The 14285-nt window shown below is 42.0% G+C and overlaps 1 protein-coding gene across 1 annotated transcript in view; it reads right to left on the bottom strand.

Annotated features, from left to right (window-relative positions):
- Positions 1-11131, bottom strand: part of MGAT4A (alpha-1,3-mannosyl-glycoprotein 4-beta-N-acetylglucosaminyltransferase A) — a 124228-nt gene extending 113097 nt beyond the window's left edge. The window contains exons 1-2 of the mRNA XM_041756938.1: positions 10598-11131; positions 6908-7237 (exon numbers count right to left, since the gene is read on the bottom strand). Of these exons, the coding sequence (XP_041612872.1) occupies positions 6908-7001 (94 nt within the window). The 5' untranslated portion in view covers positions 7002-7237; positions 10598-11131. The remainder of the gene's footprint in view (positions 1-6907; positions 7238-10597) is intronic.
- Between the last annotated feature and the right edge of the window lie 3154 nt (positions 11132-14285).

The following is a 14285-nucleotide window of genomic DNA, read 5'->3' as shown; positions in this document are numbered from 1 at the left end:
TCTACAACAACACATAAAGAAGGGATGATAGAGCTATATATCAAAGTAACATTTCTACATATTACTGGAATTAACTTAGCATAAATCTGAAGCTGATTCTGATAAGTTGAGATGTATACGATAAACCCTATGTATACGATAAGCCACTAAAATATACTCAAAAATAGTGAAAAAAGTCATTAATGAAATTAAAGTGCTACATTAGAAAATATTCAATCAAAAAAGTAAATAAGGAAAAGAAGAAAAAAGATGTGAGACATATGAAAAACAAAATGATGGCAAAACAAATCAAGCTAAATCAATGACAAGCAATGTGGATGGATTAACCACCTGCCTACTCAAAAGGTAGACACTGTCAGACTAAATCCAGAAAATCATGATCAAACTATGTATTGTTTACAGGAGTCAAACTGTAGAATTAAATACACAAATAGATTAAAGCGAAAGAACAGAATAATGCAAAACATACAAGCAGAAACCAAAGAAAAGTTGGAATGGCTATACTAATATCAGACAAAACAGACGTTAAAACAAAAATGTTACCAGAGATAAAAAGAATATTTAATAATTAATATAAAATAAAATATTTAATAAAAAAATGTCCCCAATAACAGAAAATACATGAAACAAAACTGATAAAAATGAAGAGAGAAATGGAAATTTTACAGCAATAATTGGAGATTTCAATATTCTACTTTCAATACTGGATAGAACAACTAGACAGAAGGCCAACAAGGCAACAGAAGGCCCCTGTTGCCAACTGGACCTTACAGACATCTACAGAACATACAGCAGCACCACATACAGTCTCAAATGTATATGGAACATTCTAGAGGACAGACCATATGCACCAACTGGTAAAAGAAAAAAATAAAACATCAGAAAATACTTTGAAATGAATAAAAATCAAGACAATGTACCAAAATGTATGGGATGCAACTAAAGCAATGCTTAGAGGGAAATTCATAGCTATAAATGCCCACATTGTGAAAGAAAAAAGATCTAAATCAATAACCCTGCCTTCTAGAAAAACCTTACCTGCACTAAAAAAAGAAGAGCAAACTAAGCCTAAAACAACCACAAGAAAGGGATCAAGATTAGAGTAGAAAGTGGGACGCCTGAGTGGCTTAGCAGTTGAGCCTTCAGCTCAGGGTGTGATCCTGCAGTCCTAGCTAGGATCAAGTCCCACATCGGGGGTCCCTGCATGGAGCTTGCTTTTCCCTCTACCTCTGTCTCTGCCTCTTTCTCTGTGTGTCTCTTATGAATAAATAAATAAAATCTTTTTAAAAATGATTAGAGTAGAAAGTAATGAAATAAAGAGTAGATAGAGAAAAAATCAAGAAACCAAAAGCTGGTTCTTTGAAAGGTCCTCAACATTGACAAACTTTTAGCTAGTTTGACCAAGGGGAAAAAAAAAAACAAACTCTTAGAATACTAAAAACGGGGGCTTTACTACTGATCTTACAAAAATAGAAAGGACTATAAAGAAATATAAATAATCGTACACCAATAAATTAGATAGTATAAATGAAATGGACAAATCTGTAGACTACAACCTACCGAAATTGACTGGAGAAGAAATACACAATCTGAAAAGACATGTAACAAATAATGAGATCCTATCAGTCATCAAAAAACTACCCACAGAAAAAAAAAAAAAAAAAAAAAACTACCCACAGGCCCAGATGATGTTGACTCCACCAAACATTCAAAGAATACTTATTTTCCACAAACACTTCCAAAAACAGAACACTTCCCAAATCTTTCTATGAAACCAGTATTACACCCCAATATCAAAACCTGACAAACACAGTATAAGAAAACTACAGACCAATAAACCTTATGAATATGGATGCAAAATCCCCAACAAATATTAGCAAACCAAATCCAGCAACATATAGAAAGAATTACACAGCATGTGCCACGTGTTATTTATCCTAGGGATGCAAGGTTGGTTGAACACCTAAAAATCACTTAATGTAATACATTTTACCAATAGAATATAGATCAAAAATCACTCAATAGACACAGGAAACTCATTTGACAAACTTCAACACATTTTCATGATAAAAAACACTTAGCAAACCAGGAATAGAAGGCAACTTTCTTCACCTGAACAAATGATATCTACTTAAAAACCACAGCTAACACCCCACTTTAAATGTAGACTGGCTGCTTTCCCCTTAAGATCAAGACAAGGATGTCACTCTTACATCGCTTCTATTTAACACTGAAATGAAGGTTCTAGCCAGAAAAATAAACAACACACAGGAAAAAAAAGAAAAAAGACATCCAGACCAGAAAGGAAGAAATAAAACGATTTCTATTCACAGATGGCATGATCTGGTACATGGAAAATCCAAAGGAATCCACTATTAGAATAAATAAGCTCAGTACAGTTGCAGGATACAAAATCAATATACAGAAATCAATTGTATTTCTACACACTCGTAATGAAAATTGACAAAAATAAGAAAACAACTCCATTCAAATCCTATCAGAACATATAAAACACGTAGGTATAAATTTAACAAAAGAAGCATAAAACCAATACTGTGTAAACATGCACAAAAATTGCTGAAAAAATTAAAGACCTAAATAAATAAAATCCTATGTTTTATGGATTGGAAGACCAAACATTGTTAAGATGGTAATAGTATCCAATTTGATGTACAGAGTTAATGCAATCCCTATCATAATCCCAGCTGACTTCTTTATGCAAATTGACAAGCAGATGCCAAAATTCACATGGAATTGCAACGATCCAAAAGAGCCAAACAATCGTGCAAAAGTATACAGTAGAAGGACTTACACTTCTCAATTTCAGAACTTACTACAATGCAACAATAATCAAAATAGTGTGGTACTAGCACAAGGACTGTCAATGGAATAGAATTGCAAGTCCAGAAATAAATCCACACATCTACGATTTTCAGTAACAGTGCCAAGACCATTCAATTGGGAAAAATAGTCTTTTAAACAAATTGTTCTAGGACAACTGTATAGCCAGATGCAAAAGAATTAAGATGGACCTTTACTTCGTATCGCACACAAAAACTGACCTAAAATGGTTCAAAAGGTCAAGACTCTTAGACCCAAATATAGCAGAATTTTCATTCTCTTGGATTTCACAATGAGCTCTTAGATATGACACGAAAGGACAAGCAACAACAACAACAACAAAAATAGACTGAACTTCACCAAAATTTAAAATTCTTGTGCTTCACAGGGTACCATCAAGAATATAAAAGACAACCCACAGAATGGGAGAAAATTTATCTGCAAAAATCATGTATCTGATAAGAAAATTATATCTTGAATAAATAAAGAATTCTTACAACTTAATAAAAAGACAACCCCTTTTTAAAAATAAGCTAAGGATGTGAATAGACAATTTTCAAAAGAATATATGCAAATTGCTAAAAGAATATAAAAAGATGCTAGACATCATTAGTCATCAGAGAAATGCAAATCAAAATCACAATAAAGTACTATCTCCCCACCACTAGAATGAGAATCGAAGCCAGATAATAAGCGTTGTCAGGAATGTGAAGAAACTGGAACCCTCATATACTACTAGAAGGAATGCATAATGGTCCAGCTACTATGAAAAACAGTCTGGCAGTTCTTCAAATGATTAAATATAGAGTTACTACATGATCCAGCAATTCCACTCCTAGGCAAATACCCAAGAGAAACGAAAACATACATCCACTTAGAAACACGTACATGAATGTTATCTGTCCCTATGGATGTACAGATTGCTTGCTTGGTCTTCCCCAATTTCCGGATTGTACCTGACCAAAGTAGGAAGTTCTTTAGGAGAACTCCAGCTACAAGTGAGATATGTAATGACTCTGGTCCCACTCTCACAACATCTGCTTACAACTTTCCCAAACTTATCCATTCCACATAATTGGAAATTGGAGTTCTGCCTCACTTTTACGTGGGAATGCTGCATACCCTGCTAAAACTGGTATCCCGGCCCAAATTCCATCTTCCCTGGCTGGGTTCCCAACATCCTCCCAAACTTATGCCAATCCCATGGACCAGCTCTTGTACTCTTTCAAGTGTTAAATGAAGACCTATGAAAAATATGAGTCATTGCACTGTGATTACCAACAAAACCTTGAGAATCTTTCATAGTCTATGTGCCAATGAAACTCGGGGTCTCATAATTCCAAGGCACAAATACTCTACACCCTTTTAGAACTTTCTGGCTGCATAAGGAGCTCTCTCTACCTGACATGCCCACTGTCTACTACTCTGCCTGGCATCACCTTTTTATTCTTCTTCTATGAAGTGACTCAAGAATTAGTAGCCTCTGTCTCTGCCCTTCTGGGCAGTAGACCAATAGCTAAGAGCATAATCTCTGGAACCAGCGTGACTGAGCTCAAACTCCACTCTACCACTTAATTGTATGACCTTGGCAAGTTTCTCAACCACTCTGTTTTCTTATTATTGAAAGGGGGTAATAATTCTTTCCAAGGATGTTATAAGGATTAAATGAAATAATGTATAATATATATAACATGCTTCCTAGCACCATGTTATTTCTTCTATATCTCAATCTATTGATGGTATTGCATTTGTTTACTTGAATCTTCCGCTACCAGTACCCTACATTCTCAAAAAGTGTTAAGCTTCTTATTTCCTTCATATTCGTAGCATTTAGTACAGGGCTAAGCACCTATAAAAGGGACCAATGAGTGAATGAAAAATAAAAACTACTAGCCCAGCAACATCAATGATTATGGAAACCATGTTTTCAATATAAAAATCAGATCACATGGTTTATGAGTATACTAGAATTGCAATATTTGAAATCAGGCCTGCTCTGGAAAATCCAGACTGATTTAGAAAGAATCCAAACACTCAGCAGTTAGACTGGTTACACAAATGACAGCATTAAAATACAGAGGATTGGGGCATCTGAGTGGCTCAGCTGGTTAAGTGTCTGCCTCCAGCTCAGGTCATGACCCCTGAGACCCAGCCCCACATCGGGCTCACTACTCAGTGGAGAATCTGTTTCTCCCTCTCCCTCTGCAGCTCCCTCTCAAATAAATAAGTAAAATCTTTTTTTTAAATAACAAAAAACCAGAGGATTTTACATAACCATAACACGAGTCCTCTGCTGATAACGTGAAGAAGTCTGGACAAAACACTAAGCAGAAAAACAGAGCAGAAGAATATGCATGAAAGTGTTACAGAGCTGGTCAAAGAATGATAACCAAAGAGAACGGACTTAATATATGAGAGAACAGACTTTATGTTTATCTAATACCACAGGATGAAAGAATATATTTTTAAAATTTTGATTCAACAGACAACTTAATACAAAAAGGAAATAATGCTTATAATGCCTTCACATAAGAAACAAGATAAGTGGAATGGAGATTCCAAAAATTTTACTCCCTTAAGACACAGAAGTTAAGTTTCTCCATTACTATAACTCTGAATAGATAAGCTTCCTGATAAGAAAAAAATCCACATAATCCCCTTATGGTCAATTCTCTGATTTTATAAGTAAACTTTTAAGGCCAGTCATCTGTTTCAGTCATATCTCAGACAATCAATAGTTTGATTAAATTAACCAGCCAAAGTTATTTCTAAGTATATCTTCTCCTTTTGGTAACAATTAAAAAATGAAATCTAAAATGTACATATTTGTCCACAAAGAATAAAAGTTTTCCGCAAGTTTTTCATTCATTTCTACCTGGAATAGTTCCTCTCCAATTACAGCCCAACTCAGAAAAAAAAAAAAAAAGGAGATAGTATACTTGCTTAAAGAACAGATCATATGGTTTTCACTTTAATCAACTTATTTTGTTCATATGTACTCACACAGATATACACACATCTACATATTCATACCTATATACATGCTAGAGGAAACTAAATAATGAATCCATCTTTTCAGTTATCTTCATATAAATTAATAAAATAATGCCAGCAATAGGATCCTCAAATAACCTGGTGATGGTAACTACTCTAACTTGATTCTAAAAAACCAAACATGTAACCTCCATCCTTCTTTGCCATCAAAATTCCTTAGGTTAACATAAGGAATGAGGGCACCTGTACCTGGGGGGCTCAGTAGGTTGAGCATCTGACCCCTGATCTTGGCTCAGGTCATGAACTCAGGGAGATCATGTGATTCCGTGCAAGATCAAGCCAAGTGTTGGGCTCTGACAAGAAAACTGTTCTCTTTTTGGGCTCAGCAGGAAGTCTGCTTGAGATTCTCTCTCTCTCTTTCTCTCTCCCTCTCTTCTGCCCCTCCCCCTGCTCATTCTCAAATAAATAAAATCTTAAAAAAAAAAAAAAGCAAAGGTATTATACCTGAATATCACTTAATAACCTCCTTTAAAAACATACTGCAACATTCTTGATACAATAATAACATTTGTTTCCAATTTTTGAGTAAGAATTTATCCTCACCCACTTCATAAATACTCTTGCCCAAAGAGCAATCTGTCAACACATGCAGTTTAATTCATTAACTACACAGCACCAAATCATTAGTATAATCAGCATGTAAATTTCATGAAGGTGCTGATTGTGTCTTTCTAAGCACTCTAAACAACACCCAGTTACAAGGAAGCTTATTAAACATTTATAATGTTTAATAAAAATAAAATGCCAAAACAAAAGTCTTTATTATTCAACTTGGCTCCCATGTATAATATAACCACTGATCAGTATCTATTTTTTCAAGTGCAATTATAAGAAATCAAAAACAAACCCCATTCAAATTAGAAACTCTATCTCCTCTGTCCAAGAATAGTTTCATTTTTGTGTCAGAAAGAAACTAGCAGGCCACCAGCGGAGAGCATGCAACATGCAAATAGTTGGGATATTTAACCTAAACATGTGTGCATCCTTTAATTTGTGGAGATGCTTTCCTTACCTTTCCCATTTTGCCACGTAGTATACCAAGATAAAGTCAGGAACGAAGTGATAAATGCTAAAACAGTAGCTACAGTTCCATTTCGGAGCCTCATCTCATTTCACCATCACACTGGTTCATATGTTTATGATGATAACCAAGACTGTTCTCTTTTTAATCCTGAAGTCAACTGAATCCACTACTTCTGGCTCTGGGCCAATAAAAACAATCAATAAGAGAGGTTCATTTCAGATGCTCAGCAGAACAAGCCTAGCAGCAACACCATTCATAATTGCTATTCAGGATTGTCTTCACAGTCTTCATAGGCTGATGTCTCAGGCTTCTTTCTTCCTATTCAGGGGAAAAAAAAAAAAAGAGAAAGAAAAATGTGTTCAATAATGCAAAACATTACTTATTTCATTTATCATTCACCATTATGAACAGACTTTTGGCTGGGCTAATCTCTATCTACAAAGATTATCCCCACATCTAAACAACTCATTTAATATACTAGAATTATATGGTTTTCCTCCTCCAGGAGAAAAAGCTTCAAACTATATTCCCTTCTCATTGATTCTGTTTTGTCTGTAAGAAGAAAGTGATGGTTCATTATTTAAAGGGGGAAGTTGTGGGGCTTGTTAAACAAATAGCCACAGATTCCAAGCAATAACTCAAAAGATCACGAAACAGTTACTAAGTAACATAATTGTTACACTCCTCAGTTTTCCTACTGCAAAATAATGTTTTGAAAATTTTAAGAAAAAGTGACAGACTACAACACATGAGCATTAAAAAACCTGGGCTCTAGATCCAACAGCATCATTATATGTATGACTTCAAGTATGCCACTTATCTAGGCCTTGCAATTTCATCCATAAAATGAGAATCCATCCTAGCTCCACTTTGGGGACACAAATAATGTTATAAATAATAGAAAAATAATAGGTCACAGGTGTTATTGCCATTTATCAAACGTAGTTTTCCCAGTGATCAACCTACTGCCAATGTGTAACTTGGGAATATGTAGGCATTTAGAAAATGCAGTAACCTAACCAGAACACTGAATGACCTAGGACCTACCATTGCTTTCACTCAGAAAATGGAAGATCACCACCCATCTAACAAAACCATTGAGAAATTCCAATTCAATCAAGTCTTTGTAAGTACTTAAGTATAGTACCTAGCCCTTAATAGGTTCTCCATAAATGTTAACTGTATAAAAAATAAAAATCGAACAAGGGGCACCTGGGTGGCCGAGCAGTTAAGTGTGCCTTTGACTCAGGTCATGATCCTGGGGTCCCATATGGGGCTCCCTACAGGAAGCCTGCTCCTCCCTCTGCCTATGTCTGCCTCTCTCTGGGTCTCTCATGAACAAATAAGTAAAATCTTTAAAAATAAATAAATAAAACCAAACAAAAAACTGCAGCCAGCCACTGGTTTGATCTACTCTATGCATAGCCAGTCTTATTCCCTGGGGGCATGTCAGGCACTCCAAGACGTCCACTGATTCCCAGGGGCCTCAAGAGACCACAAGATGCACTTGGCAACATACTAAAACAGACTTTATTGGGGTAAGTTAATGCACCTCCAAAAAAGCCTAACAAGCCCAAGGGACAATTCCCTCAGCTACAAAGTATGGCTGATTAAAGCAGCCATTTGTAGGCAATTCAGAAACCACCATCTCAGCTACTTTGTAACACTGAACATTACTAGAAACCTCCCCTAGTCTAGGGCATAGTACTAATGGTAACAATGACAGACATTACAACACACTGCCTCCTGTGCATCTATGGTATGCTTTAAATCTTCACAAAACCCTACGAGGCAGGTATTTTTTTAATTAAAGTTTAATTGACACACAATATTACATTAGTTTCAGGTGTAATGAGACAGGCATTATTACCCTATTTTACACACAAGGGAAATGAACCCAGTGAGGAAACACTAATCAGTAGGCCTCCAAAGTTCAAGCCCTAACCCACCGCCCTTTGCCTCTCAGACTAGGCCACCTGTACCTTGGAAGTATGAAGAGACTGCTAGAGCCACTCAAAGGCTAGAGAACCTTCCTGAGGTATTAACTTTACCCAAAGGTGTGTGAATTTTTTAAATCTTCTATTCTATAACAAATATGGATCTATTATGAAATAAGTTGCAAAATTCATATGAAATTTCCAACTTTAAACCTAAGACTTTAAACACATTTCTCACTTCCTGCAACCTCTGGCTAAGCACCCCTCCCCCCACCCAGTAAACACACCGAAGCATGCCTTTTAACCCTCCTGGGCCAGCAGCTCTCACTGTGATACATACTATTCTAGAAGCACTGAACCCCTCTACTTCCTGGCTTCCTCTTACTATCTGAAAACAAGGAAGTCCAAAGGTATTCTCAAAAGTTATCACTATTTCCCACCACCAAAGTTATTCACCTTCTTCTATAATTAAGACAAGTTAACATCAAACACGCCAACATGGATGGTTTAGTTTTTTAAATCTTCGTGGTGAAATCCTACAATCTGAACTAAATTCCTTAAAGTGCCTAATATGTTGTCTTACATCGATAAACATCCAATAATGAGTCTTGGTAATTCAGTGAATTATATAATGTAGAATCTGTGTGTGACATTTTATAAAAATGCATATAACTTTCTGTTGCTACACACTTAGCCCCACCCTACTTCAGGACGGATTCTGTCCTTGTAAAAGATCCCAAAGTATACAGGTTATTAAAGGTCCAATCAGTAATTTCAAGGAAGTAGAGAAAGAATCATAAAGATATTTTAAAGTAGTTTTATTAAATACAAAAAAAAAAAAAAAAGCCCACATAATATAAGTCAGTATAAACAGGTAGAGACAATAAAAGCAAATAATTTCTAAAATCAAAGTAGACCATGGATAATCTATTGATGATATGTGAAAAATATATCAAATATTAAATCTGCCCCAGGAAGCTTTTAAGCTCTGGTTTGAAGGAGATACTTATCAATTCTACTAACAAATAAGACCTGAAATTCTGCAGGAGAAATGGAAGGGTACTTTACTCAGTAAGAATGCAGTCATACATTTTAATTAGGGTTCCCAAACTAATGAAGTTAAACGGCACAGTACAAGTGAAGACTCCAGACCAAAGCAAAACTAATGATCTCCATGCTGTTCAACCAGGAGAGGCAGTCAGAGGCTGGACAGCCAAGAGCCCTCTGGGTTGACTCACTACCTAAAGCAAGAAACAAAGTGACTCGTATTTTGATCAGTGTCCACCTTTGCAAAAATGTTAATCTAACACCTTAATGCTCTCTGAGGTTATCACTTAACATATTGGAATCTTTAGCAACAAAAAAGGTGGTGGCTAAAATTACGAATCATCTTCATCCTGCCAAAGATGACTTGAACTTCAACTCTAGATCTTAGACTGAAAAATATGTTTTATTTAACTGCCCTTTAAGGGCTGCAGTCCTACTGTTTTATTATTAGACACAAAAACCTTCATTTAAAGTGTTCTCTGAAATATTCAATACGTTTTATGGTTGAGGACACTCTGCTGAACACTTGGCATATCCCCTAATTATCCCACAGACAGGACAGTGGTGCCTGAAGAACGAAACGCACAAGCATGAGACCCATGACATAAGCCGTAAAACTTTATACACAGTAATTATGTAAAAAGAGAATTATTTTAAATGTATAGAATTAATATCTTTCATTAATGCAGCTTACATAATTTCATCGTCCTGTACGTTTTCCGATTTACAAACGCGGGCTAAAGATCTCCATGCCGCGATAACCTGTTAATAAAACTGTGTTGTCGGTTTTCCTTTTTTTTTTTTTAACATTCAGAAAAAGAAAGATAAGCCACAATTCGCATTATTATGGGATTCTAAATTCCACCGAGCGACGCTGTCACTATCTGTCATGAGAATTCGTCCGACAGCAGAAGCACAACGGCAAAATACACGGAAAGCATTTTTAAAAAAAAAAAAAAAAACCGTGCGTTAGGTCTGATTATATTTCGCAATTCGGACCGTAAGCGGTGGACGCACGGGCTCGGGAGGAACCCACGGGGGAGGGAGAAAGGCGGGCGCGCGGGTGGTCCGGCTGCCTGCGCCTGCCCCTGCCCCTGCCCCTGCGCCTGCCCCTGCCCCTGCCCGCGCCTCGGGAGGGTCCCCGGCGCCCGGTGCGCCACCGCCCAGACCCGCGAGGGTCCCGCTCCAGCGGCCTCGGGGGCGGGCGGGGGGCCGGGCCGGCCTGGACCCTCCCATCGCGCCGACCCCCGCCCGGAAGGTGCCTGCCCCGGGGCCCACAGCCGCTCCCGACGGAGCCCCCCTGGCCCCCGGGCCCCGCAAGCCCGCACTTTCCTCCACTTTGCCCCAAAGTCGACGAGCCCCGCCGCGCCGCGGAGCGCGGGGAAACGCACCAGGCGGCCGCCGGGAGACCGCGCGGCTCCGGGGGGCGGCGGCGGCGGGCTGACCCCGCGCCCCGCCCGAGGCCCAGCCCGCGCCCCGCGCCCCGCGCCCGCGCCCGCGCCCCGCGCCCCGCGCCCGCCCCGCAGCAGCCCGAGGCGCGAGCTCCCGGCCGGGCCGCGGCGCGCGCGCTCCGTTACCAGCAGGTGGATCTGGGGCGACCCCGGAGCCTCAGGACCCAGCGGCCGGGCCGGCCCCGCCCCTCCATCCCGCGCCCCGCCGCGCAGCCGCCCTGCGCCCCCACCTCCAGGCCGCCGCCGCCGCCGCCGCCGCCGCCGCGAGCCTCTCCGCCGCGGGCGCTGCCAGTGCTGCCGCGGCCGCCGCCGAGGCTGCTGTGGCCGCCGCTGCCGCCGCCGCCGCCGCCGCCGCCGCCGCCGCCGCCGCCGCCGCCGGGCGCCCCGCCTCCCCAGCGCAGCTCCGCCCCCGCCGCTGGAGCGCCGCGGCCGCCCCGCCCCCGGCCCCGCCCGCGACCCCGCCAGCCATTGGCCGCCGGGGCTGCGCCGAGCCGCCGGGCGCCCCCGCGCGGCCGCCCGCCCGCCCGCCCCGCCCGCGTCGGGGGCTGCCGCCTGGCCCTGGGGGCGCCTGGCCCTGGGGGCGCCTGCCCCCGCGTCGGCTGCCGGCGGGGTCCGAGCTGGCCCCGGCCCGCGGGCCCGCGCCGCCCTCCGCCACATCTGGCGTCCACCCTCCCGGCGCGTGCAGAGGCAGCTCCGCTGCGGCCGGCAGGCCCGGGGGCCCTCGGCCTCCGCCCGCGCCGACGCCCTACGGCCCGGGGCCGCCCCCCTGGCGGCAGGTCCCGGAGCGGCTGCCCCCCCCCCCCCCCCGCCGGCGGCAGCCCCGAGGCCCCGCGGGTCCGCCGCCTCCTGGCCTGTCTCCGACCTCCGCGGCATCCCCAGCCGGAGGCCCCAGCCCAATCCCGGGACTCGGGAAGACGGACGAGCTGAGGCGGAGGAAGGAGAAATCCTAGGCTCACCGGCAGAGGCTCTGGGTGCCGAGGCCTCCGAGCTTCCCTCTCCGTCACGTGCCCTGCCCTGCCCTGCCCTGCCCTGCCCTGCCCTGCCTGCCCTGCCTGCCCTGCCCTGCCCCTCTCTCCGGGGCCCCACGCTCTGATCTTTCACCGCGTCCAAAGGTTTGAAGTGACCCAAAGACCATCATCTACAGAAAGTCCGACCGGCCTGCCCGGCGTCTGCTCAGTGTTCTTATGCACTAGGACTCGTGTGGATAGTAACTACCATTGGGCAGTTACCATCATCCTTGGGATACCCACCAAAGAGGGGTTGTTTTACCATCACAATAATCCTCACAACGACCCTGCGAGGTAATATTTACAGGGAACGGGGGAAGCTGAAGATCAAGGGACGCCTTTCTTCCTTCCCGCCAGGCTCCCAAAGTAATAAATTTAGGTTCCTTTTGGAAAAGAGTAATCCGAAAATTCAAAACTTGAAGAGGCGAAGCTCAGAGTATTTTTTTCTTCCCAGCAGATTCCTTGCTTTTGTCTCGAGACAACAGTAATTAATAATCAGCTGTGACATGCATGGGTTTCTTAGCTCTCCCACGGTGATACTTCTCTCCAGGACTATTAAGCTGTTTTAAAGGTCCAAGAAGAGATACACGATTCCTTCCTCCCGTGGTCCTCCCTTGTTTCAGGGGGAATGGACAAAAAGGTTCGTCCACTATCCAACACCATGAACATAACTTAGTCATGACAGCCATGACATCAAATCACAACTTTTCTCTCTGCTCTGGGGGCCTGAGAACCAAATTTCCTGTATTCTATGACAAAGACATTTCCTAGTAGAAGGCTGGCAGTAAGATTTCTTTTTTTTTTTTAAGATTTTATTTATTTATTAATGAGAGACACACAGAGAGAGAGGCAGAGACACAGGCAGAAGGAGAAGCAGGCTCCATGCAGGGAGCCTGACATGGGACTCGATCCCAGGTCTCCAGGATCACATCCTGGGCTGAAGGCGGCGTTAAACCGCTGAGCCACCCAGGCTGCCCAGGCAGTGAGATTTCATGACCAGATGTAAGCAATAAAGATAGACCATTCAGGGATACAGCCTTTGAGACACTGAGTGATACATTTTGCCTAAAATACCTTGGGAATAGAAAATCTTAGGCCTTAGTGTACATTGTCCCTAATGACATACAAGTACACCCCCCTCTAGCAAATGGAGAAATCTTTGCCATTTGACAAATGATGGTAAAAGCCACCAAGCCGTGCCCACAAGATTGGCCAAAAGGACAAATATTCTTTTTGCTGCTATTCCTATTTTATGGAGGAAGAAACTGAGACCCTGAGAGATCAATTTGGCAGATACAAATAGTAATTTAGGCAGCTAGTAAATGATGGAACCAGAGTTCATACCCAGGTCCGTTTGATTCCAGAGCCCCTATGTCATCCCACCACACTACCTCTCTGCTCAAGCCTTCAGCAATTGACAAAATTTTGTTAAACGGATGAATATTGAAACGACATATTCCTCTCCACTTTCTCCATTTTCCCCCCCTCTCAGTAAGGGACAGAAATGAAAGCACCCACAAACATACTGAAAGCAGAGGCATATGTCAGAGGAGAAAGGAAAGCCTGGAAGGACAAGTTTCAATTACAGACTCAATGGGCTTATTCAGGAAGACAGCAGGAATTCCCCCTGGACGCTGGTTAGTGGTGAAACCTACAGCAGAAGACAGAAAGCAAACAGAAAAAAAACAACTGCCTTCCATTTGGGGCCTTTTTGATAATATGTTGTTTCTCCATCTGTCAGCAGAAGGGCAGGTTTTGTAAGACATCTGACCCTACAGTTAGACTCGTCGTTAACAATTCACATTTAGCTCAGGAAAATCTGGATTTCAGTTCATTGTCCTAAGAATGCCAATGGCATTGAAAATGTGCCTCCAAAGCATGGGTCATAATCGGTTGCTCATTCACCCTAACTTTGCTGGATTTT

Source organism: Vulpes lagopus, chromosome 5 (genome assembly GCF_018345385.1).
Source record: "Vulpes lagopus strain Blue_001 chromosome 5, ASM1834538v1, whole genome shotgun sequence".
Classification (NCBI taxonomy): domain Eukaryota; kingdom Metazoa; phylum Chordata; class Mammalia; order Carnivora; family Canidae; genus Vulpes; species Vulpes lagopus.
Note: the sequence above shows the minus strand (reverse complement) of the source record. Positions and strands in the feature narration are given on the sequence as shown.